The following is a 26,610-nucleotide window of genomic DNA, read 5'->3' as shown; positions in this document are numbered from 1 at the left end:
TCGTGTACCGCACATATCGTGACGTGAACGAGGATTAGCTAACCAAACAGATAAGCTGACCAAACAGAACAAGGTCACGACGGTCATGCCCCAAGGAAGACTTTGGGGACGCGCTTCGAGCCGACGCCGAACAATCCCCCGCTCCTCCCCGCCTTCGACACAAGCACATGCTCCTTTCATCACTGGCCTGTGGAGGCAGCCCTCTCCCGTGTACTAAACACTCCAAATCCCAGAGAGCCTTGCGGGAGGGAGGGGCGAATAGGTCTCTCATTGGTCTCGTTCCCTAATATGACTACCACGATTGGTCGATGTCCTCGAGTTTCTGTCCTCACTTTCCCGGGGGTGGCGGAAGTGTGGGCTACGGCGGCCGTAATGGGACTGGGGTGCCTGCCTGTTACGGAGTAAGTGACTGGTCTGCAAGGGAGTCTCGTAACGCGCCTCCTTGTTTCGGTTTTGGCCGCGAAGGGATGGGGACCCGAAGTGCAAGTCTCTCCGGGGACTGTCGGCCATGAAAGGCAGAGACTCGGCAGGGAGCTCAGCACCTGCCATCTCACGGGAACGCCTGCCGCCCGGCGGGCTCCGACTAGGTGAGTGGGGGCCGGACCCAGGTCCTTTCCTCTCTCAACGCCGAATTCGGCCGGGATCGCCCTGCAAGACGCGCACAATGTGGACTGCGAGACCCGATCGCTAATCCTCTCTGTGTAAGAGATGGCTCTAGTTGCAGAGGTTGATAGAAATACACTCTGCACATGCTCAGGGGATCGCCCTTATTAATATGCATAATCAAGGGTAGAGTTGGGGCTTTTGTAAAAAGTTTTGAACTTGAAACCTGATTAAAGTGCTTCCCTGCTTCTCTTTCGTCTCCCTGTCTGCTTCTTCTCTCTCCGTTCCCCTATGCTTTATATTTTCCATGTGGGTATTAGCAGTTTGTCTTATCATTTACTGAAGTTGTTTTATACATTCCTCCACTTTCAGGTTGCTTTGACAGATGTTTGTGCCACTTGCTTCGATAATTGCTATTTTGATTTTATTAATCGTTTCCTGATTATTATGAATTTATATATCACTACTGATACATGCTGCTTTGCAGCACAGCATATGATCCACTCATTACGGTAGTCTTATCATAATTACTCTTGCCATTTTACATGTGAAGAATTGAATCAGAGAGAGAGGGAGGGAGGGAGGGGGGAAATACCTTTCTGGTTTAGCCAGCTCAGATTTGTACCTGCCAGACGATAGTCGCAGGATTGCATTCATTTTTCCTGATATGGTTGCACTGTCATACAACGCTTGGGTTTTCACTTGGAGTCCCAGCCTGTGCAATTTAACCCCATTGCTGCATTCTGTTCTGTACTGAAATTTCCAGATGTGATTCCTATGGCATGCAGGCCCCCTCTTGAGGAACTAATGGCTTCCCTGGGGCCCATGGTCCTACCCTGCCTCTCTTACACACAGTTTTGGTTGTTGCTGCTTGTGATAGTTCCTGAGAACATGGAACTGCATTGGTGTGAATGTAACAAGCTGTGTTAGGTATATCTGCAGGTTTTATGCAAGAGAATACAACTTATGTACTGGTATGAAACTTATGTTTCATTGCAGCTGGAGGTAATATGAGGCTTTTTTTGGCTGTTCTTAAAATTATTATACTTTTTACAAAGGGTAGACAAACTGTCTGGCAAAAGGAAGAATAGACTGTTTTCATGTAATGTTTGCATCTTTTCAAAGAAAAATCCATGGCTTCACTGTATACCAAGAGTACTAATACTGTGAAAGCTTTATTTAATCTGAAATTGGTTATGTGAACAAGACCTGTGCCTATATGTGTGCTTTAATTCAACATGGCTGTTTGCTAGCAATTATTGACACATTTTAGTACCCTATTTCACCTCCAAACTTCAGAGGATGGATAAACTCCGGCCTCATATTACCAAAAAATTGTGATTGTGAATGCTAAAACCAGTTAGAAGTGGCAGCTAGTCCTTGTTATGTGTCCTGACCCCTACCACACCTGCCTATGCTCCCACTGTTTCCAGGTATCCTTCAATTCTAAGACACACTTGGCTATGGCCTTCCCTTTCCACTGTCATGAATACAAGCTCTTGCTGATCTTTTGAGCCTATACATTTTGCTGGAATACTTTTTAATCTTTCTCTCTGAGTTTTCTTACTCTTCCCTACTCTGTTCAGACTTGTCAGAATGTTCTAGCATTTCCCCAAATCCATGTTCCTTTGCTAATCATTCCTTGTTTCATTTTAATTCAAGAATGGGCCAACTTTATGTTTGCAACTTGCATGTTTATTTTTTTTTCTAGACCCTTGAGATCCAACAACTGGAGCCAGGTGCAAAATAGTTGCTCAAGTGGATAGACATATATTAATAGTTAAGAAACAGGGCGGCTCTGAGTACATGATGAATTCAGAAATTTGTGATCAGCACCAAAACCCAGCTTGCAAATATTGCACACAGAAGTCCATATTTGGTTTCCATGGACAATTTTTTTTCTCAGCATCCTAGTTTAGGAGTTGGGGAAAGACTTAGTTGTTGCTCTTGTTAGAAGAGTTAGATGGGAGTGAAAAGTTCTTGTGAGTTACTGCAAGTCACCCAGAGTTCTGCAACTACCATCTGTTTATCCCAGTTCTTTCAGAAACTGATCCATTTTGGCTCTTGTTCTAAGGGATTGTCCCATCCCGTCCCTTCCCCTTCCCCTTCCTTTCCTTTTTTTCTTTGTTGCCCAGTCTGATCCCTGCCTGTTTCATTGCCTCCACATCTCATGTACTGTGGCACTCTTCTTCCGTCTTTCCATCATTATCTACGCTGCACTTCACTTGCAGCATACCTGTTTCCCTAACTTTGTGCTGCATTCTGTTTGCTCCTGCATTGGCCAAGAGATGCAAGGACAGAAGTAGGCGTCAGCAAAACAGAGAGACACGGCAGGATGTTTTTGTGGCTGGTAGGAACTAACTGGAAAAATAAACCAATGTATATTTTTGAAAGCTCCAAAGCTGGCAGAGGGGTTCATGTTTACCAGCCGGATTTCCACATTGTAATCTTTTTCAGCAGAGAATCTCTTATTCTGCTTCTCTTGGAGTGGGGAGAGAGTTGAAAGCTTGTTAGTACTGTGTACAATAATTTCTGTATGTGTTAAAAATCTCTGAGGACATGCTTCCGAAAGCTTAGTTCTAAAACATTAAGTTGGGTGAGACACCATATTGGTGAGAACTAATAGTTTGAAAGCATGAGGGCTTCATTTTGTAGAGTGAAAGGGGTGGTGAAACTTCTCTGTGTTTGAGTGTATGTGTGCACATGTGCATACTTGCTAAGAACCTGGATGAAAGAAACTGCTAAAGCATTGAAATGCTACATTTCTGTTCAGGACTTTGATCTCTGGAAGGATATGGTGGCTATTTGTAATCAACTCCATAAGCTTTCTCTTGTGAACTTCATGGGTAATGCTGAGGAGATCACAGTGTATGCTTGAGACAAAATGTTTTACGCAAAAATAAAAAGTGTATAAATATTTTCCCTGTATAGTAGCAAAGTTGATGGTCCTGTGCCAACCAATGTAGCAATGAAATAAGGCCACCCAGAGAGAAGTGGGTGGTTTTTACTTTTGGTGGAAGATTCTCCAGATTTGCAACTATCAGTGTTTTGGGTGGCTTGCTTAACTTTAGGGAGAAAAATGCACAGAGAGAAATAATTAGCAGGCGATGTATGACTGATGATGCTTATCCCGCCCCCACAATTATTTAAGCAGCAGAGGAAACCATTTTCTGTTGATGGTTGCATTCCCTCATGGGTAATCTGTCAGGGGCTGCATGTTGGCAGTGAATGGGGCTGAAGGCAGCAGAGTGCAGAGGCCAGAGCTGATTCCCTCGTCTCTTTCTGCCTACCTCTCACCTGATCTTTGTTCTTAACTTCTTCATTCACATGCTCTTTCCAGAGGCCTGAATGATGGCATGCAGATTTATTATTTATTTTTATTTATTACAGCATTTATATCCCATCCTTCCGCGGAAGTGCTCAGAACGGATTAACTCAGGACGGCTTATATAAATAAGATAGCTTTTGAAATTAGCCTGAAAGTTGCAGGTTGCCCACACTTGATTTAAACTGTTTGGGGAACTTTCCCTTTCCTTACAAGGAAAGAGGTTTTTTTGTGGATAATTGAGGTCAGTGAGAAAAATGCTTTCTCTAATCCAAATCAAGCTTTCTCCAAAGGACTGCTTAAACTGTAAAGTGGACAGTTTAAAGAAGCTGGGAAAGCAAAGTTATCTTGGGCAGATGTCCATACTCAGGTGCCCATTCCTCATGTCCAGTTATCTTTCCACCCTTAATAGTTTGAGAGTGTATAATCCACCTTCTTCACATATTGTAGTGGAAAGTTTAAGGATGGATCCCCCAACCTCAAACCACGTCTGTACATATAGCTAATGCTCCCATAGTTCACCCCCACAATTCTTTGTGGGCTTTCAGATTGTATTTTTCAATTAATTATGCTGCTACTAGGAACAAAGTGCTATTTAAACCTAGTAAGGTAATTTAACTATTTCTCAGACGTACAAAAATATAACTTTCAAAAATTAAGCTGGCAACTTTTTTTCTTTTATGTTTAAGTTATACACCTCTTTCCCATTTAATGGTATTTTACAGCAAATAATTAAAACATCATTAATAAAATATATCCTACTGCAGTCTTCCGAATAGCTATGTATTTTAGCTTCATCATGTGACTCAAAACCATTCACTGGTCCCGAAGCCACTGTGGCTGCGATCTAGTACTTCCATAGTGTCATTTAACAAATAAGGATGCTGACAGTCATCTAGGCCACATGTCATGATGACCAGAGTTCAAGTAGACTCTGGATTGTTTTCAAATTTTGTGTGAAACCTGACTATAATTTAACTGTGGATTGTTAATCACAAACAACCTAGAGGTCTTCACTCAATAGCAATGCATGGGTTTCTTTCTGGTTGTCATGTGAGAACAAGGCTACTGAAAATATCAGTTGCAAACTTATTGGAAGACCTTTGAGTGGAAAATATTAAATTAAACTGAGAGATATTTCAAAAGCTGTGTTACACAGCATGAAGGTCTTCTGTCCAACAGGAAAACAAGTAAAGTTTAAGACCATCCTTGGCATATGTAAAGTAGATTTTGGATGCTGGCTGTAATGCAGTAGATTATATCCATTCTGTTAACTGGGTGATAAAGATTTTTACTTGAACAGAATTAATTCCCAAATATTTACTGAATCCTTCCATACATATGGAAACTCATATTCACAGACCTTGATTATGGTGAATATTTGTCCATATGGGGAATAATGTGTTTTCTTTTTGTGACTATTTAACCATTTTGGAACTGAAGGAACATTTCGGAGTTTCAGAAACTACTTTGGACACTCTCACAAAATGCTTAATCAGTGGATCCTTGCTTTGGTCTCTACCTATCATGCCTATGGAATTTGGCCATGTCTTTTTCAGTAAAAGCATTTGTTTCGTGTCTATTGGACAAAGCAACATTTCTTTAATAAAGAGTTATCTAATTCAACTAATTGCTGATGGTATGATACAGCAAATGCTTCTTTTTAACATGTGCTTTGGCAATAGCCTTCTTTGTGGGAAGTGGTTATTATTACAGATACATTTTGTACTGGAACAGTCTTCAATATTCATTGACATACATGGTGTTTTAAATTATTATTTATTATTTGCTTCATGGAAATTTAGAAATAGAAGGGGAAATGGATTCACTGCATCTTTCTAACAGCTAAAAGGCTGATATTAAAAAATGGAGTAATAAATGCATCCTATAAAGCAATGGATTGAGAACCTTACAAAACTTTTGGTATATGAATGGGTGACATAGATGCCACCTTCAAATATTTGGGTATTTGGTCTGCTTTTGTTGAAGCATATGGCTCATTGTATGCATATTTAAAAAAGAACAAAAAAAAGAACAATGTTTGGGTGCCATGTTAGAGAACCCTGATTTATAGTGCCTGTACAGATGTATGTGCTTCCGTTCCTTGACTTTTCCACATTTTGTTGTGTAATAGCCTGGAACTGAACTAGGTTTAGTTGGCATCTTATCACTTGATGATCACAAGATACTCAACGCCGAGATAGCTCAGTAGAGTGCCCAGATAGCTTAGTCAGTAAAGCATCAGACTTCTAATCTGAGGGTCCAGGGTTCAAGTCCCTGTTTGGGCGTGCTAGATTTTTAGACATGAACATGGTGGGCATGTCATGAGTGGAGCTGGCTGGAGCTGGGAGTCAAACTAGATGGCCCAGGAGGCCCCTTCTGACTCGCTCTGTTTCTGTGTTTCTATGTAACACTCTGAAAGTGCAAAATATTTTTATTGTGGCGCAAAACTTGTCGCTTGTGCAGTTTTCACCCCATCCCTCTTTCCAAGTGAACATTTGGTAGAAGCACCTTGATTGTTTCTCTGACTAATATCCTTATGACGTCACTGGGTGTGGGTGGATGGTCTTCTCTAGGCAGAATCACAGTTCAGCCATATTCTTTCCATTTTGTAATAGTGGGTGTAATATTTTCTGTGGGTTGTGGATAGATTGGGATATTTTTCATAACCCATCCCTGTTTGGTCTTCTGCATGACTATCCCAGAGTTGATTTGATAACTCTTTACTCTTCATAATGGTCTTTGTTTTGATATTCTCTCCAACAAACTCTGGAGTCTTCCAGAAACTGGTATATTTAATCTGAAACCATGTAGCACTGGAATTGCACACAGGTGGATTTAAGTGTGTCATAGCAAAGGGGTGTGCGTGTGTTTATTTTACTAAAAAGTGCCACTTTGTTTTTGTTTACTTAACTTTTGTTCCACAATAAAAATATTTTGCATCTTCAGAGTGTGGAGAACCTTGTATTCATCAAGTGGCAACAATGTCAATTAAATCCATTTTTATTCACAATGTATGGCAGAGTCAAAGGGGGCATTGTACCTTAGCAGCTATTAAAAATTCTGACATTGCTTTGATTCTGATTAGATTTAGGAAAGCTCACAAACTTATTCTCAGAGTTCTCAGTTTCATTGCTAAAGTTCTGATGTTTCTCTTAAAAAAATAGAGATTGTGACTGATCTAGAGGTTCTCTGAACATTCACCAGGATTTCTCAGGCCCATTCTTCCTCCTCTTGCAACCATGGAAAATGAAGGATGCTCCTCAAAGTTGTGAAGCCTCTACAACAGCACTCAGTACAGCTCGAAAGACTTGTGGGTATCCCAGCATGCATGCAGTAGCACTTGGGCTGCGCACAGTTATAGAAACATAGGAACACCGTGAGTCAGAAGGGGCCTCCTGGGCCATCTAGATCCTATTATCTCTGGAACACAGGCACTTGAGTCAGTCCATGACATTCAAGAGGCAATTCAGTGCCTTGAAACTCCTGTGTCATGACTGCTCACTGTGCCTCTTCTAAATGTTTTCCTCCATAATCTGGGAACTCAATCTGCACTAGAACTTTATGGGGTTTCCATTTTTTCACTTACTTGATACCTAAAGTTCACACATGTCAACACGGAGGTGTGTGAAATCGTCATAGTTATCAAAATTATTCCAGGACATCAACAGGTAACAGCAGAGCAAAGATGTTGTTATACTTTGCAGCTCAGGTCCAGCTTTTTTTGTGGAAAAACAGAACATTGGAGGTGGGGCAATCCATTTTGGAAAATGTTCCTTCCCACCTCACTGGCAGTGTTCCTGTTTTCTTAATAGTGCAGCCTGTGGCCAGACACGACAAAAGTATCATGCTAAGGCCACAAATCTTGGTGTGCATGTTTTAAGCACCTTGAACGACAAGTTCATTTGGCAAGCTCTCATGATGCGAAGATTCCGTCTAAAGGGAAAGACCCTGCATTGTGACATGATTTAAATAGGAATTCTGAACCTTGTTTAAATTGTTTCACTCTGTATGTCTGAGTAGGCTGCTTATTTTTTCTTTATGTGGATCCTCTCCTGATAAAAAAGTGGAAATGTTATTCAGTAACAGAATTTGAATATGAAATGTTTTATGATTTGAATATGAATTTCCTACCCTTCTGATCCAAGTAGGATTTGTGGTATCAGAAGACCCTGAAGGTAGTGATATGCCAAGGCTAAAAGCGCACCCTTCACTGTAGTCTTCCAGGAAGTCCTTTTGCTGTCTTCACATCTTATTGGCCCCTGTTTTTAGCCTAGAGCAAGGATATATAGAAGGCGGGCCTCATTAAAAGACTGGAATTTGCAAGGGGTGTGTCACTTTTGAATACCTACCAAAGTGAAACCAAAGCTTGTGCTTGTTCAGGTGAATATTTCATTCACCAAGGATTTTGTATTAATATGTTATACATATCTTCTATATATAACTGTATATAACTGCAGAGCTCTCATGCATTCTTCAGTTGCACTAGTTTAGAAGGAAAATAAAACATTATACTTGCCAGCTTTCTTGGCTACTTGGCTGCACATGCTCTTTTTTGAGCAAGGATAACTGTAAAACTTTGAGGTGGCCTTGAAGACCTAGAGGAAATAGCCAGAGCCATTCTGCACATCGGCCTACATCCTGGATTGTAATAAGGTTTTTTTTAAAGCAACACATATTTGCAGATATTTGGAATATTTTTTTCAGTTTTGTAATACATATTTGATTTAGAAGTGGGGTTAATGCTAAAATCAACATGGAGGTCAGTTCTTGAACACTTGTATTAGCTTCAGATTTAAACTGGATCCATTGTGCTAGCTAAAGTGAACTTCTCTGCCACTGCTTTCCCACAGCAGGCTGTTCAGTCCTCGGAAACTACTACACAAAGAGATAGGAGATCCTGATGAACAGAGGAAGACATTGGGAGGGGTAGCCCCTAAACTGGGCAGGGGTCCCCTCTTCCTGCAGAAGGTCTTTTCCTCATGTGGAAGGCAGAGCCTGAATACATCCCTGAAACTTTTTTCCAGCAACGTAGTAATGCCCTTTCTCTTTTCTCTCAAGAGAAAAAGAGTAAATTGCAATTGTGGTTGCATTGCAGTTGCTTTGTTTTTGTGTGTGCTATTTTTGTCTTGAATAGAGAGAGAAGTTTTGTTTGGCTGCTGTAGTGGCACAGTTTCCTATGAGGCAAGTTGAAACTGGAAACACGCAGGGGCTTTTTGTGGATCAATGCTGTGAGTCAGTGTGATTCTCCAAGCTTACCTGATTTAGCTAAATGAGAATATATGCAGACCCATGTGGAAAAGCTTTTATGTTTAGTTTCCATTGGCAAGCCATGTTTCCTGTCTGGTGGCATGGATTGTTGCGAATACAGATTCCCTGTTGCCCATGTCCAACTAAGGGAGTTGTGCACACATCCTTAAAGAGATGTACAAGGCCTCAGTGACCACCATCTCTCCTCTCTCCCTCTGAATTCCAGCTCACTGCTATGGACAGTGCTATCACCTTGTGGCAGTTCCTTTTGCAACTCCTTCAGGAGCCTCGGAAGAAGGATATCATCTGTTGGACCTCCAATGATGGAGAGTTCAAACTTCTGCAGGCAGAAGAGGTGGCTCGCCTCTGGGGAATCCGCAAGAACAAACCCAGTATGAACTACGACAAACTCAGTCGGGCTCTCAGATACTATTATGTGAAGGTAACTCAGGCTTTTGTCCAGATGTTGAACTATCTTGTGTTGCAGCCTTTGCTTAATAGAGGTTGTTGTTTTTCTCATTCACTTCAAGGATTGAGCTGACTGGACTGCAAATAGGAAAGCTGATGCTTACATGCCCTACCTTGACTTGGGTTGAGTGAATGTAGTTGTTTCATGACATAGTATAGAATGTTAAAGCAGTTAAACTCCCATTCAGCCCAATACCTTCATTTGCTAAACAAGCTTGAGTGTCTAAGAACTCCATTTCTTGTGGCAGTTATATAGATGCACATGCACTTAGCCTTTAAAGACTTGAAAGCTTAATTTTAATAATGTATGAAAAAATCTATCTTCCACTCTTAGTAGAGGCTTTATCTGAAAAGCAGCTGTTAGATTTCTAAAGAGGGTACACATTTGGGGATTATGGAAACCCTAACAATACAAAATAATTGTATTTCGAATTTGGGTCACTCCTCACATATACTGCATTAGGTTTGTTGCTTAGTAACTTGCTACCTTTCCTCAATAAGAACATAAGAAAAAAGCAGTAAGAATATATTTGCTGCAACATTGAATGGCATGGGAAGCTATCCCACTTGTTCTGCAGAAAGATTGCTTCCCCCCCCCCCGCCCCCCACTTTGGGTGAGGGAGAAAACAAAAGCACACCAGAAAAAATATATTCAGCACATCCAAGAAAAGCAGATGCTGATATTTCATAAGCACCTAATAAGTGATTGAATCTGCTTTTGTCTAAAGATAGGCAGAATAAGAATGTTAAATGTTTTCGAAGTAATGTCAACTCCAACTGGCATATTAGAACTTGGGCTCAAGAACACTGGATTAGCTATTACGCATTGCATGTAAGCACTAAATGGAAGCATTTAGTGCTTCAGTAAGTACAAAGGTAACGAGTGCCAACAAACAAGTGCTCAGGGGCACTGAAATGGCTGCAGTTCTGTGTTTCAACTGTTCATTTTCCTTCAGCTATATTGAAATCTTACATAAATGTTCTGCCTTCTGAATACTTAACTTTGATGTGGCGATGCTGTGCTCACATTAATACAAGTGTCCTGTCTTCAGAATTTAGGTTTAAATTTCCTTGCTTTCTGGATCAAAGTCAGGAAATATGTAGGTAATCTGTCCCCATTATGATCAACATTTGTGATGTAGTTTTGCCATCTTTTCAGCACCAGGTTAAAGCAGCCCTCTTTGCGGAAGCCTTTAAAGACCTTCTGGCCATTCAGGAACCTGACACAATTAGCCAGGAGCCTCTCTTGTATTCTTGGCTGGGTCTTTTTTATTGTATTTTTAATGTTCCTTTATGTAATTTTATGTTCTTTTAAATTAATTTTAATTCTTAATGTTTTTATTATATTTATTGTTTTTATATTTCGTTGTAAACTACCCAGAGAACTTAAGCTACATGTGGTATAGAAATGAAATAATTACTACTACTACTACTACTACTACTAATAATAATAATAAACATTGTTGTTTATACTGATCATGGATCAGCTTTCTGGCTGTGTGGGTAGCCAGCCCAGAGGAATGCAATAGCATTTTTTTTTATAAACTGTGAATATTCTGTAATTGCTAAATGCAATAGGCTGGTTGAAACTAACTGGACATATGTACCTTGATTAGAGCCAGAATGACTGAGCATGGATGGGTAATCCTAGTTAGTAGGACCTTAATGAGGCTAACTAAGCCTGGATCCATTCTGTAATAAATGAGCATATAATACTCATGGTCAAGTTTACAGAATTTCCTAATTGATGCGGGGCTGTCTCAAGATGTCCAACTGAAGCATGTCTGTGGCAAGAATTCAAACCAGAAGGTTGCCTGATGCTTTTTACTGTTTTGATGTTTCCACAGAACATCATCAAAAAAGTGAATGGTCAAAAGTTTGTTTACAAGTTTGTGTCTTATCCGGAGATTTTGAATATGGATCCACTAGCAGTTGGCAAGATTGAGGGTGATGGTGAAGTGCAAACAGGCTCTGTAGATGCTAGCAGTGCTACAAAGGACATGGAAAATTGTGCAAAAGAGAAGCATCAATCCTGTGCAAAATCCTCTAGCCGCAATGACTATATCCACTCAGGCCTTTATTCTTCATTTACTTTGAACTCCCTGAATTCCTCCTCATGTGTAAAACTCTTTAAGCCAATCAAGATGGAAAACCCAACTGAGAAATTGGCAGAGAAAAAAATTCCTCAGGATCCAACACCTTCGGTTATAAAATTTGTGACCATGTCGTCCAAAAAGCCTTCAGTATCTCCCCTTGCCTCTACTGCTCAACTGACCTCTACTGTATCAGCTGCCTCTATGCTTAGTTCTGGTTCAGATGAAAGTCTCCAGGCCTTGGAATCTCTAGTAACACCAAAAGTGGCTCCCAGTGAAACTGCAGAATCCTTGCCAAACTTGACCACCAATTTCACCCCTACACCTCCTGCAACCTCCATTTCACCACCTCTTCAGGTTCCTTCCAGGTCTCCTTTGCCACTTTTAAATTCCAATCCTGATCTGGTTATAGACACAGACACTGAGTCTGTGGCTTGCCAGCAGCCAGAGCATTCTCAAAACCAAGCCTTGGAGTTTAAAGAAAAGGAGCTTCGTCATAGCCGAACTAGAAAGCCCAAAGGGCTGGAGATTGCTCCCACTCTGGTCATTACTGGCAGTGACCCAAGTCCATTGGGAATACTAAGCCCTTCTCTCCCCACGGCTTCTCTTACACCAGCACTTTTTTCACAGGTAATCCTGATTCTGTTATTTTTGTTCATGTATACAGGAAGTTTGGTAGAAAAGTGACTGCTACTTTGGTGACATTCTGGTAAGAGATGTGTCAAGTGTTATCTGAATGTAGGGCGCAAAACTAGATATTTAAGAGACTGAAATGGAAATGTAATCAAGTACCTTGCCAAAAAACAAGTGTGTTCACTATATGATAGTAAAAGGCAGGGTATGAATGCAGATCCCTCCTGCCTAATGCACTGTTACACCTGCAGCAATATTAAGCATAACTAGAATTAGTTAGGATTCCTGCTTTACACAGGATCTGAAATATTAACATAAGGTTAGGTTCAGATCCTAGGTTAAGGATGAACCCTAGTTCACTATTAACAATGGTTTTGCAGAAATATTGCAGAGTGGCAGGGTAGAATCTACACTTCATGATAGATTGTGGTAGGAAACATGCAACCCTGCAACCTGGTCCCTGTTATTTATCAAGTTTGATAGCTGAAGACATTAGATCAGTTACTTGCTTCACTTTGCTTCCTTCATGTTGCCTAGGCAGGATAGTAGATAGGCAAATGAAATAGGCAAAAGCTTGCAATTTTTTCCCATGGGTGTGGTGGATCTGACACTGTAGGTTGTCTTCTTATATAGATTATTCTGCAAAGTTCATTCACAGTTTTTGCACTTTGCGTAGAATTTAAAAAATTTAGTTTTGGGCATTTATTCTGTGTGGGCTGTGGCTAGGTTACAATATTATTTTTACTTCCTGTATCATGAACAAGGTATGGATGTTGCAAATTAGCTCATATGAATTTTACTAGAGTCATTTTTGCTAGGATTGCTTCCATCTAGCTCTGACTTTATTGTAGGTTTGCACACCATGGGCACAGTCCAATGAATTGCACCCTTGAGGCTTGCAATCCTTTGAATCTGAAGGCTTATGAACATTTTATGCAGAGTAGGGAAGCAGCAGAGAGTATTTATACCACCTCACACCATACACTTTGCACATGAACTAGACAGCAGATTTCCACTGTTAGGATCACTTTGTAAAGGCTGTATAATTCTAAATCATGATTTTCTAGTCTTGTTCTGCTGTTCAGCCCCACCTGTGTTACGTTTAAAGTAACTTAATTGAATAATGTGTTTGCAAGTTATATTGGACTTAATGGAAACTTCAGCTATTAAATGCTCTCAAAACTGGTTTTGTGACCCTGCTCTGTATGTCTCACAGACACCTATTTTGCTGACCCCAAGTCCCTTGCTCTCCAGTATCCATTTCTGGAGCACCCTTAGTCCAGTTGCTCCCCTCAGTCCAGCAAGATTACAAGGTGCTAACACTCTTTTCCAGGTAAGTTCCAGAAAACAGATGAGATTTGTTAAAGAACTAAGAGGATCTTTTGAAAATGAAAATACCTCATGTTCTTGCAACTTCATTTAAATGTGAGCTGCTTTATTCATTTAGAAATGAGTTTCAGTTTAGATTGTCCTCTGTACTGGGCATGGGCAATGTGTAGTGGTATGAATATTGTTGAAACTGCATCCACATTCACCATAAACGATGCTGACGAAGACTGCTTGCTTGTCAGTGGAGTCCAATAACTGGAAGGCTGTGCATTCCCCACTCCAATTCTTTAAATCTTGGAGGATCATAAATGAGCCACAGGTTCTTGTGCTCCTTTCTTTCCTTCTGCACTTTCAGTTTGTAGTTCAGTGCTGCCCACAGATGCCATGCCAGAATCTGAACTGGCAAACTGTTTAATACTAGTACTGAAAACAAAATTGAAAACTATAGTTTGAACTGGATTTCCATTCCTGCTTAGGAAGGCCAGTGCTAGCTATAGTCTTTATAATCAAGACTTGTCATTCTCCTTAATTCTCCGACAAGATTCCTTGGCAACTTTCTAGTTTGAGTGCAATAGATTGGAAAATGACATCTTCCTCTGTTCTTTCAATGAAAATTCTTCATGAAATACAAAGAATAGCACAGTGGATTCTTTGTGTTAATCCAGATCAGCAAGTGTAGTTTTGTCATTGACATAATTTTTTGGGATAAGCCCCACCATTTTTTTCAGGAAAGATGAACAATTAACTTTTCACTTTACATAATAGTGCCATACTGCTTTCCAGATGAGAGAAATGGTTTAAGGTGTAAACTTATACATGTTTAGACAAAAGAAAGACCTACAACTCACAGCATGTTATAGGTCTTTATGTTTACAGGTGCATAGGATTGCACCCTTTATGTCTGAATAAACAAACAGTAGAACCATCTCAATCTATACTTGGAATCCTATATTGCAATTATGGTGGCCTTTTGCAATAATGCAGTGGCACTGCTCAGGTATTCTAACCCTGAATAGGGCAAATGCTTGAGCAGAAAAAGAGCTACAGCCCTCACCTTCAACTCATGGAGGGCAACCGTTTGAAAAGGAGAACCTCCATGGATAGAGCAGACTATCATTAATTTCATTATAGGATTCCAAAATACAAATAAGTTAGACAGCTCTACTGTATTTCTATTGAATCACCAAACTATCTCCCTTGTCTTGAAAGGGCTGTGGCACTACTTTAAAACAAACATTGTTTAATATTTGTCGATGTACCTGCTCTTTTACATTATTTACCTACTTTATGGCAGTTAACCACTGCTCTGCATAAATGGATTCACTGCATCCTCTTGACCACTAAAAGATGGATATTACAACATTGGAAGCAGAACTACTCACCTCCTTTATATACTGCAGTGAACTGAGGATATTACAGGCAGTCCCCGAGTTATGAACATCCAAGTTATGAACAACACATAATTACCAATGAACTACCATAAAGCCTATTAATTTGTTTAAAAAAATACTGCAGGAAATCATTACCACCATAGAGAGAGGAGAAGCAAAAGCGCCTGCCCCACCCATCTGGAGAGGGAAATCTCTCTAGCATTTCCTTGCTGTAAAGAGGAGGTGCTGGTGAGTTTGGGAGCTGGAGCCTAGAGATATTTGCAGCTTTTCCACTTTGATGGGGGTCCTGTGACCCTGACCCTCATGAATGTGGAAGCCCATCTATATACAATCTGACTTGAAGAATTTCCATATTCTCAGGAATAGAACTTGTTCATAAGCCGGGAACTGCTTATATAATGCTTTCATCGTTTGAATGAGTGGCATACAGGTGCCACCTTCAGATGGGTACTTACTTGGCTATCTGGTCTGCTTCTGTTGAGGCACAGTATTCTGTGGGAGGGAAGTTCAGAATGTGAATCAGGCTTATATGTTTCCAAAACAGTTCCAAATCAGTATAACTGTAAACCAGTGATCTGGAGATGTTTTGACTGTGTCCTAAGCCTTTAAGGTAAATGAAATTGCAGTATGTATCTTTACTGTGCAGATTGTAATGCCCACTTCCCCTCCCGTGAAAATGGGATATGTGTACATATGAATTAAGATTGCAGCGTGGAGATTGTACTGTATGAGGCTGGGGAATATGTGAGAAAATATAGTACAGGGTTGTGCATTGAATACTGCACAGTCTAACCTACAGCAAAGCCTGAACCATTTACATTTATTGGTTATGTTGATAAGTAATATATAAGCACTTCTGTTTTGGCAGAAGCGAGAGGCAACTTTTCAAAGCTACAGCTGGATGTTTGGTGGGCAGAGTAAAGAATAATTTTACAGGACTGTTTTTGAGGTGAAAGAGTCAAATCAAGGTTGGCCTTCTACCTCTGTATTCAAGTAGCTAAAAATGGCCTTGTAAAAATGTTTTTGAGGATGAAGGTTTTGTTTATGTTTTTATAACATGGTACATTTGTCAGAACTTGGTCATGTGGCTTTGCTGCACTAGGCCACTTTTGTATAACCATTTAATAGCATGAATACTGAACTCGGAGCAAACCCTGTGCTGCCTTTCCCTCCCCACAAATGGTCATTGTTTTCTTGTTCCCCAAAGGAAGAATTCTTTTGCCAGTATCAAGGCCTCAATGCATCAGCCATCAGTGGAAAACCTAAATGCCAGGGCAAGTGTAGCTATAAACATCTCTACAACTTTAACATTTGTTTTTGTTTTATAGTTCCCATCGGTGCTGAATACACATGGACCATTTACTGTGTCAGGAATGGATGGACCTTCCACTCCTGGGCCTTTCTCCCCAGATGTGCAGAAGACATAGTGTATGTCTTTGTGGGAAGAGGACAGAATGGGTAAAAAAAAGAGGACAACATTTAATCAAGAAACACATAATCCAGTTTTCAAGGAGTGGCTTGTAATTCCACAAACACACTATAAACCGAGTTGACTTTTGCCATTCCCAGTTCAAATGCCTTTGCAAAAATTCTCTTTGACACATAAGGGAATTTGTATGAAAATGCCTTAATTGGAGACTCTTCTCCATTGTTTTCCCTCTCCCCTGCTTCTTTTGGTCTAAGAAGGCTTCTCTTTGGTAAAGGGAATATTTTTTTGTATGGATGCAATGACTGAATTTGCAGAGCCTGATAGCACAGACACATTGTCTCTTATGACTGATAACCTTCCACTCCTGCTTCTTATCTTTCACATAAAACTAGTAATCGTTTTTGGAAGCTGGCATTCCAAGAAATAGCTTTTTTAAGAGGCTTGATTTTGGGATTGATAATTTCTGTATTACTCATACAGGAAAAAGACCCTGTGTCATTGTAAGGAGAAACTTTTGCAATGGCATAGAAGAGAATTGGGTAATCTCTTGAGGGTAATAGCCTTTATCCAGTTATAGATCTAGCTCTATATCTATATGGGAAAATGTCAGTTCATCTCCCAAGTATTGTGTGTAAGCTTAAATAGTACAGAAATGCATAGCTTGTGGAATGGATTGCTTTGATTGTCTAGAAATATTTGAATGTGTTAACTCTGATATTACTTGGTAGGCAAAAAAGGAAAGAAAACTTTAAAAAATCCTCTGATACTTAATAGAGAATAATTTAAATTAACAATGCTAATTGGAGATTGTTGCAGTGGACTTGTTGTGCCCTACAGCTAAGTGTGTATTTGACATGCGGTGTGCAGTGTTGTCTTGCTGCTTGATAATGTCGTATGTAGTTCCAGCATTTGAGAAGTGAACGCTTGCATTTTATTCTTTATTCTCTCTTTGACCAATGAGGTACCCAAAGAAGAGGCATTGCTTGGCTTAGCCCAATAGCTCTGGGTGATCCATTTTTTCATTTGAATATGAGTAAGAGCTGAACTAAAGTTTTCAGTGTGCAAAGCTTCCTTAAGCTAGAAATATTATGCAGTTATTACAAAAAGTTTCTGCTGATAAGGAGGTTTTGGGTGGGAAAGGGCAGGTTGGCCCAAGCTGCCTGTAATATAATAGAGCCAAAAAGCAACTTTCACCTGCACTTAGTCTTGTCACAAACCTCCCTGGGTGATTTCTTTAGCCCAGTGGTAGTTAAGAGTATCAGTAATATTATGCTGGCTTTCTGATGTGCAAGTCTTGCTTATAGGTAAGAACAAAAATGGGAAGAATGATGATAATGTGATTAGGGATGGCCACGCTCAAGTAGTTTTTTCTTAGTAGAAGGAGATGCATGAGAAACCGGAATGTTTTTTCAGAAATAGCACACTTATCTCCTGACAGGTGTCAGGGCTATCAGTTTCTGAAAGCACCTTAAGATTTGTAGTGTAAAGTAGCTATTTGTTGGGAAATCAAGAGACATACCAGCAGTGGAGTGTGATAAATGTCCTATCAACAGATGGGTGTGTGTTTATGTAGGAGTGGTGGTGATGGTGGTTGTTGACCTTAGGCAGTGTTAGCCATCTGCCCAGTAAGAACAGAGGATAGTTTATGATAGTTTTCCTATCATAACTGTAATCATGACTTTTAGTGGAATCTTTAGCAGCAAAGATGGCATCTCCAGCGTAAGGCTAGAGAGAAGCTTGAAATGCCTGCTCTGTATCTATCCCATTTTATAGTGAACAGGGAGATTTCTACACGGTCACTAAGGCACTTCCACAAGATTTGAGTTGATTCCAAAGTGTGCACTTATGTATAAGGGTCCACCCAAGGTTGAGTCCATACTAAGGAAGGAGACAGTTGCTTAAACTGTCTGCATTGATATGGTAAACCAGATCCTTTTCAGCATTGTGAGGCAATGTTCACAAGAACAGTGCAACAGTTAAGTTATTGGACTGTCCTTATAAAAACACTCCTATTAAACATCTGGTGCAAGGAAAAGAATGTACCAGAGAAATTACACACAGTTTTCTGTCTGTCACGTGAGATGCTTTTGCTGAGATGGAATTGAAAGGCCCATGCCTGTTGTACCTAAATAGAAAGTGCAATATTTCATAGTCGTTTCAGCATAGACATGCCAGAAAATAACTGCGGTTAATAAGAGAGTATAGGCATTCTGCATTGTGATATTTGCACAGTGGTTTGTATTCTGCCTTTAGGGCAAAAAAGAGCAGCACTTTTTAAGGGCAGTCATTCTAGGCTGGCTGCTTATTGCGTAGGAGAGATTTCAAAATGATGATATTTGTTTTAAATTTCTTCTTGCACACTAAAAGAATAGTAATTAAATTATTTGCCTCCCCTCCTCCTCTGACAGTAGGAAAACATGGACTGCCTTTGTTCAACTATTGTAGAGTCTTGTGTGCTGTGTGATGCACCTGTGCAGTACCTATACCTAGTTCTATAAGTGAACCCCGCAAGTTTCCCCAAGACACTGAGAAGTTGCCTGACCATTCTGAGGTTTAAGTGTTGTTCTGCTGTTCTTGGTGATTGGATGGAGCTTCATTTTACAGAGATTTTATATCTTTGTTCTTGAACCTCTCCCTTTCCCTCTCCTGTCTGCTTGCTTGTCTCATCCTTGACACATAGTTCATTTGAAGGTTTGAGCTGATGGGCTGCCTCTTGTTTGATGGATGCTTTATAGTTAGGAGTGAGAGCTGTTAGCCAGAACTGGGAATGGCTAATACACTTGGCATTGAGGATTGTGATCTTTGACATTGTAGGTTCAAGCTTGTCTCTGCAACTAAGGGAGTATTTTTTAAACATTTCTGTTGGTGCAAGATCTTTTGCAATCAGTATGGCTAAGATCCTCAATCTTTCTTGTTGGCCACTTGACCTGCCCTTCTCTTCATCATTTTTTTTAAAGTGAACCTGTGCCCTTGGCAGTTTTTTTCTGGTCAGTGATCCCTTTTAGTGAATCACATACAGCCTTCTTCCTATACTAGAAAGAGGCAGTGCAGTTCTTCTTTCACAGAATTAGTCCTGAAAGATCTGGGTTTAAATCTTACATGGTTTAAAATAATAATAATAATCTTACTTGCTTTCATGTATAGCTTCCTTTTTACAGCAAATTAAATGTACAGACCTATCATTATTTTACATGATAAGTATTTTTATACTGTTTGTACAGGCTGAATTACAGTCTGGCACTTAAGCTAGGTCAAAATCTTTTTTTAATGTGTATTGGATTGATCGTGCCTAATTACATTTTCTTAAAGCACCTAAATTTTCTTGGTTATGTGTCTAGTCCCTTTTGATGGTTACAGAAAAAAATCTGTTTTTTATTGTGCATAATATACTGTTATGACTTGGTGTCTAATGATTCTTTACTTCAGCAACTAATATTTTGACAACCTTTTGGCTATTCTAAATTGTTCATTCTCTGATTGCCTTCATGCATCACTCCTCAGTCTTCTCTTCTTGAGGCTGAACATACCCAGTTCACTCAATCTCTCCTCATAGGGCCTTTCCAGGCCTTGTATCATCCTTGGTGCCCTCCTCTTTCCAGCTTGTCTGCATCTTTCTTAAACTGTGGTGCCCAGAACTGGACACAGTACTCCAGCTGAGGTCTGCTGAATATAGGAATTATTACTTCACTTGATTTAGAAGTGATATTTCTGTTAATGCACCTAACATAGCATTTATAGCTACGTTGCATTGTTGACTCATATTCAGCTTGTGAACTACAACAAGATCTACAAGAATTCCAAGATTCTTCTCACTTGCAGTATTGTTGAGCCAAGTATTCCCCTTCTTCTAACAGTGCATTTGGTTTCTTTCTGCTGGGTGCAGAACTTGGCATTTGTCCCTGTTGAATCTCTTTCTCGTTTTCAGCCTAGCGTTCCAACCGATCAAGATCACACTGAATCTCCTTTCTGTCTTCCAGGTTATCCTGTGCTTCCTCATACAGAGCATTAATAAAAATGTTGAAAAGCACTGGGCCCAGGACTTAGCCCTGAAGCATCCCACTTGTTAACTCTGCTGTAATGATTATGGAGCTGCTTAATAGTTGTTCCATCTAGCCCACTTTTTGCTAGTTTGCTAAACAGGATATTGTGAGGCACTTCATCAAAAGTTTTGTCAACATAGATAATGTCCACAGCATTCACAAAGAGTATTTTATTTGTCTTCCTTCTATACTCGTTCAAGTTATTGCAGTCACCCTGTGTGCTAATGGTCCCAACATAAGAGCCCCCAACTGTCCAAGGTGTGTACTTCCTTCATTTCTTCTGATTAACACTTGGTATTGTGGAAAAGCAGTATCTGCTATCAGTTATCTTTTCTGCTCTTTAATTACCAGTCACTAATGCTCTGTATTTTCCAGTAGGAAATCTAGTTAGTGGAGCTAATTTTGGTACACCGATTCTAACCATCTCTTGTCCTTCAAAAAGTAACAACAAAGCCCACTAGTTCCAAATTATTTGAGAAAGTAAGTGAAGTTGTGACAAACTAGCAAGTGGATCGTAGTCACTTATGGCAGAAGTGTCCAGCCTCTAGGGCTCAATCTGGCCTACCTGGAGTCCCAGTCCATTTTCCCAAGCTGGACATCTGTGTAGGTAAGCTTGCATTAGACATTGCTTTACTGAATCAGATTATGATCCATCTGGTTTGTCCTGTAGTTCAAGAAATATGCTGACCAGCAGGCACGAATGGCCCACTTGTGCCCATACTAGTTTATAATCATTTAAGGGCACAAGCACACACAGGCTTTAGAATCAAGGAAGGTACAAATATAGGAGTTTACTGGATGAGTTAAACTTCTGTATATCAAAATTTTCAGCCCTTCTAGGATTCTGCAGTGCATCACTTAGTTCTTACTGCAGTGAACCTCTGGTAACAATGGATGATTGGTTGATGGTGGCAGGTTGTAATTAACACATATGATAATAGAAAATTCAGGTAGTTTTAAAGCAGGTGGTGAGTGCAAATCATTCAGTAAGGGGCCTTTGTGCTTAATACAAGTAAAAATTCACTGCATCTCCTTCTTGCCCCAACAAACATGGTTTTGAAATTCCGATGTACAGAAGGCAGTTTGAACATCTGTTTCCAAAATGTGAACGTGGTTGGCCATTCTTTCTAGTGCTGATTTCCCTCCCTTCCCTCCAAACCTTTCAGAGTAATATAGAATATCAAACTGATGAAGCTAATCCAGTAGTTTGGACAAAACAGGAAAAATAGGTGCACACGTTCTATAGACATAAGCAGGCCAGATGGGCATCTTGATTCTACGTATTATTTAAGCTTGGAAGTGCTGTGCTTTTTAGATGCAGCTTTTAAAATGTTTTGCACTTTTGCAGGATTTCGAGTGGAATCAGTTATGCCACATTATAGTTCCTGAAACATACTGATATTCTATGACATTTTCTCCCATTCACATGTTTGTCATTTTATAACCTGAATGGTTGAAATGCTTATCTGTTGCCACAAGATTGCAATAGGCCTTTGCTTGATCGTGGCAGCTAAACTTGCAAAGTTAGACTTTGCTTTGTCGCTCTCTTCCATGTCTCATGGTAGCTGGCGCTTAAAGTCATTGAGTGTACGCACCCTTACTCAAATGATAACCAAGGTTAAATGTTGGAGGCTATATTTTCATATCCCGTGAAAGATAGATTTGAAATGGCCAACTCAGAATCCATGTCTGAGCTAAATTCCAAACTGCTTGGAGTCAACATGTTCTGCACTGGCATACATGAGAGCTGATAAGGAATACAGACCTTCCTGTAGGAGATCTTTGAGCAGGAAGAACATAGAGGTCTTGCTGGATCAGGCTGATGGTCTGTTGGCATCTTATATTCCATGTTAATCAACCAGATGCTACCAAAGAGCATAAAAGCATAGCATGAAGGCAGTTGTACGCCCTTGCTGTTGATGGCTAAGAATTGGTATTCAGTGCACCTGAACTAGGAAAGGTTTCATTGCTGTCAATAGGGTCTTCTTCACAAATCTTCTAGCTGTCTTCTAAGGCTGTCTTCATAGCTGGTCTTTAGAAAGTTTGTCATGTTTGTGTAATTAGGAATGAACGTAAATGAACAGGTTTAGTATGTCTGTTGAACTAGGAGCTATCTTCTTCACAAATATGTTCTGAAGTGTAGCTTTAGAGTTTGACTTTCAGTGTTGAAATATTACGTGCTAAAAATAGTTTTTAATGAATATGATGTCAACCTTGTATGGCAAAGTCTAGTTCTAAATAAAATTTTAAATAGATTTTTTAATTTTCACTGCAGTTACCAGATGGCCTTATGTACATCACAGTGGGATAGGTACAGTAGCATACTTAGAAATATAGAAAAAGAGCAAGTCAGAAGGGGTCGCATGGGCCATCTAGTCTGACCCCAGCTCCAGTCAGCTCTGCTCATGTAATGCCTACCATAATGAAATACTTAAAGCTTTTCTTCTCTGTGTTCATAGTGTTTGCATCTTGTAAAGATATGCAAAGAGAAACAAGAGGTTGTGAAAAGTGGAGGAAGCTGAGGACAGAGTATATATTCTTTGGTGTTTGTAAGCTGTCCTGAGATGCCACGCATAGAGGACAGCATATAAAAGTTTTAAATAAATAAATAAATATCTCTTGATGGAGGAGGAAATTCCTAGAAAATGACAACTATTAGAATTACATTTAGTGAAGGATATGGCATGGTTATGCAGGTCCATTCAGTTAGCCTGCTGTTTGTGTGCACTCATGCTTGTGTGTATATGCATGTATATGCACAAGTGTTTATTCTGTAGAACATTGTGGGAGAGAGGAGGTTGGAGGAGCTCACTGAACCATCTAGCATCTCTGTTGTTCAGAGATTACACCCCTTGCTATATTCTCATGGTTCTAGGTTTTTGCTGGATTTGGTCTGGTGCCACAGGGCAAAGCATGTTGCTGAAGTTGCCATTTTACTTATAATACACAGTTGGTTTCCTGGTCTTTTCTGTGCTATAGGGTTACTGTTTGCAGGGAAGTGTCCGCTTTTACCCAATATGCATCTGGCACAAAAAAATGGTTTGTCAAGTCTTTACCTTCTAACTGTAGATGTGATAATCCTCAGTCTAGGCTAACATACAAGAACAAGTAAATGGAGTGGATTTGCTTTCACTGCCCAGAGTATAGCACAGCGAGCTTTAAGAAGGGAAAGGGATTTCTCATTCCAGGTCCCTGACCTCCCAAGGCTTTTGCACTGTTCTTCATAGAGGAAGTAAAATCAGCTCCAGTGCCTCCTCCTGCCTCCCAGGAAGAATTTGGGCTAGCGTGGAGTAAGGTGGGCCTTGGGCTTCTTTGGTCATTTTGCACCAGCCTCAAATATCCAGAGTTTGCACATCAAAAAAGAAAGCATACGCACCTTGGATGTGTTGTCTTTGAGGATATGGCTATGTTGTCTAGTCAGGATTTCTTGATATCTGGCAAATGTTTTGCTTATTGCTACAATAGTCGTGTGAAGTTAGCTGGGAAAAGTAGCTTGGAGTCTTGCTCTTTTATATAATTGAAAAGCTGAACTCTTTTATATAGCCAGTATGTTAATGCCATTGTGTAAATGCTGGTATGTAATGCAATTGCATAAATAGCCAAAGTGCTACGTAACTTTTCAGTATTATTGTCTTGACTAGAAGCACCTCTGGGTAAGATATTAGGAAGGCCTTCATAATACTGAGATGTTAGAAAGGGAAGAAAATCTGCTAATTGAGAAATGTTTTTATTAAGGCAGTGTTTGAAATTTGACCAAGAATTCTACAAAGTTAGTCTTAAAGTGTTTTAGGACTGCACAGCAATGCCATTTTATGGATTTGCTTTGCTTTGAAAGGTTAGTGTACATCCAACCATAATGAAGGTCTTTCCTGAGAAATCAGGTGACATTTTCTACTGCTTAGACTTTTGTGGCAATCTTTTTTTTTTTCTAAAAAGAAGTGTTGGGGGGGAAGTGCTAAATATTTTGTTTAAGAACTGACAGAGGAATTTGCTTTGTATAATAATGCAAGTTTGCTTAAACATTGTAGCAAATCATGTTAATAAGTATGTGCAACCAGACTTGCAAAACAGTTGTATTTTTCTAAATAAATATTTTTTAACAAACTTTGTTATCTTGAATGTTACTCTCCTTTGCAATGGAAAGCAGTTGCAACTTCATTACTTTTTTCTGACAAATCTTTACTGTGGGTAATTGAAAGAGCAGCAATAATGTAATCACTAAGTATTGTCAGAACCCCTCTTGCATGTATAATATAAGCTTCACTCCTGCTTATATGTAATGATGACACTATTCCTGGATTTAAATTGATTTAAATGATGCATACTTGTTGCCAAGTAACATTATGAGTATCTCAAAGGCACAGATGTAACCTTGCAAGCTGAAATACTTGCATGCTATCTGGATACAATGTGAGAATCTCATTGGAAGGAACTAAGCACCTTGAGCCTCTTCTTCTTGTTGTCTTTAGATTATCCCCCCTCCCACGTCATCTACAGTATTTGCAGCTGTTTAATTCATTTGTAGATAAACTGAGGAGCATGAAGTAGTGCGGAAATTCAATTGACTGACACTGAAGATGTATTTATTGGTTTTTCCAAAGACATTTTGCTGCCTGAAGCAGCAGCACCACACTTTCGAAAGTCTTGCTGCAGCTGCCACTCTTCCACTGATTCTTGCATTCTTCTGTCTCGAAGCAGATCCCTTCTCTGCTGCACTGCAGGACTGGCCCCGAAGCTCTTGCTGCAATATGCGGGGGCAACCTATACAAGGAAACACATTCCCCAGACAGATCTCTCTTATAGAATGGAAACTAAATACATTAAAGCAAGCAGGGACCAGCTGCTTGACCCACTGTTTCCAGCAACAATGCATATTCTTGAACAAAATCTATTGCATGGGTGGGGTGATGACTTTCTGCTCTTAAGTGAGCAAGCAAACAATGTATTATTATTATTAGCATCTTTAAAGGTTAAATATTGAAGTCTTTGTAGCAAGCATCAGTATTATTCGGAGAAGTTGTTTTACATAGACAACACCAAATACAGCAGAGATAATGTATCAATGTAATTTCAGTGGTGTCTAACCTGTATCTGCCTAGTTATATGGTCATTATGGATGGAATGTGCAGAAGACAAAGGACAATTTAGTTCTTCTGAGCCAGGGGGTGTGAATATTGTGCCTTTTGGATAGATACTTTCATTCAGTGGAGCCAGCAGTCAGTCACTCCAGAGCTTTGCAGATTAACACTCCAAATATACTAATAGCAGGCTCAATGGATCGCAATTTTACAGCATGCATACCAGCTGATTGCAGTAATGATCTGGCTGAGATAAAGTATAGCCTTTTATACTAAGGATTACAATGTCTTAACATGTAAGGACATTAAGGCTGCAATCCTGTAAACACTGACTGGGGAGAAAGTCCAACAAACTCTTTGGGGCTCGCTTCAATGCAGGCATGCATAGGATTACACTGTAAACAACCAAAACTTTCAGAAACAAAGGGGTCACTAATTGCAGGGCCTAACAGTGGGTTGTATCCAATGTTCGCTTAACTTAGCTCACATTCATTTCTGTAAATCTAGTCCAGGTAGGACTAACACTGGATGCAACCAATTGTTTCTATATGAGATGCAAAATGCATGTCTGTGCTATTATACCGCCAATAATGCACAGCTATAATTCATAAGTTGCATTGCATCTTCAAAAGACACCTTTTATGTCTTCCATAGAAGGTACACTTTAAACTCACTGGCTGCCTTCAAATGTAATACCAAACCATGGTTTGCTATTATAAAAAGCAGAAATAAACGTTCTTCCTGTGCATAGCATACTAAGATTAGAAGCTTCCAGGCTCAGTTTATGGCAAGCTGTTGTTTACTGCAAGCCAGAAGCAGTATCGTCTAGTCTTCTCTACTTGCCTGAGTGGAAGGTGGGACCGTAAACACCAGGTTTTATGCCTGCTTCTTTGTGAAAATAAACTCCTAAACTATAAAATACGGATTACCTGAGTGAGTTCAAGAATGTAAGCTTGCTTTGCTGAATCAGA

General features: G+C 39.9%; 1 protein-coding gene and 1 non-coding gene across 5 annotated transcripts; both read left to right on the top strand.

Moving 5' to 3' along the window:
• Nucleotides 1-324: 324 nt before the first annotated feature.
• On the top strand, nucleotides 325-24,665 carry ELK4 (ETS transcription factor ELK4). Of its 4 annotated transcripts, XM_044446031.1 has the most exons (6): nucleotides 325-587; nucleotides 7,096-7,241; nucleotides 9,405-9,620; nucleotides 11,494-12,369; nucleotides 13,589-13,705; nucleotides 16,421-24,665. In XM_044446031.1, exons 2-6 carry the CDS (start codon nucleotides 7,185-7,187, stop codon nucleotides 16,517-16,519), a joined length of 1,365 nt encoding a protein of 454 aa, XP_044301966.1. In that variant the 5' UTR covers nucleotides 325-587; nucleotides 7,096-7,184; the 3' UTR covers nucleotides 16,520-24,665. The 4 variants fall into 4 exon arrangements, with proteins under 4 accessions (XP_044301966.1, XP_044301986.1, XP_044301977.1 ...); XM_044446051.1 differs by lacking the exon at nucleotides 7,096-7,241 and having other exon boundaries at nucleotides 325-401; XM_044446042.1 differs by lacking the exon at nucleotides 7,096-7,241.
• TRNAR-UCU lies at nucleotides 6,144-6,216 on the top strand. The gene has a single exon. It is a non-coding gene; the product is annotated as a tRNA-Arg (tRNA).
• Nucleotides 24,666-26,610: the final 1,945 nt, after the last annotated feature.

The sequence above is a fragment of the Varanus komodoensis genome, unplaced genomic scaffold, assembly GCF_004798865.1.
Source record: "Varanus komodoensis strain SLA01 unplaced genomic scaffold, ASM479886v1 scaffold1, whole genome shotgun sequence".
Lineage (NCBI taxonomy): Eukaryota > Metazoa > Chordata > Lepidosauria > Squamata > Varanidae > Varanus > Varanus komodoensis.
The sequence above is the reverse complement of the archived record's forward strand: the minus strand, read 5'-3'. Positions and strand labels throughout refer to the sequence as shown.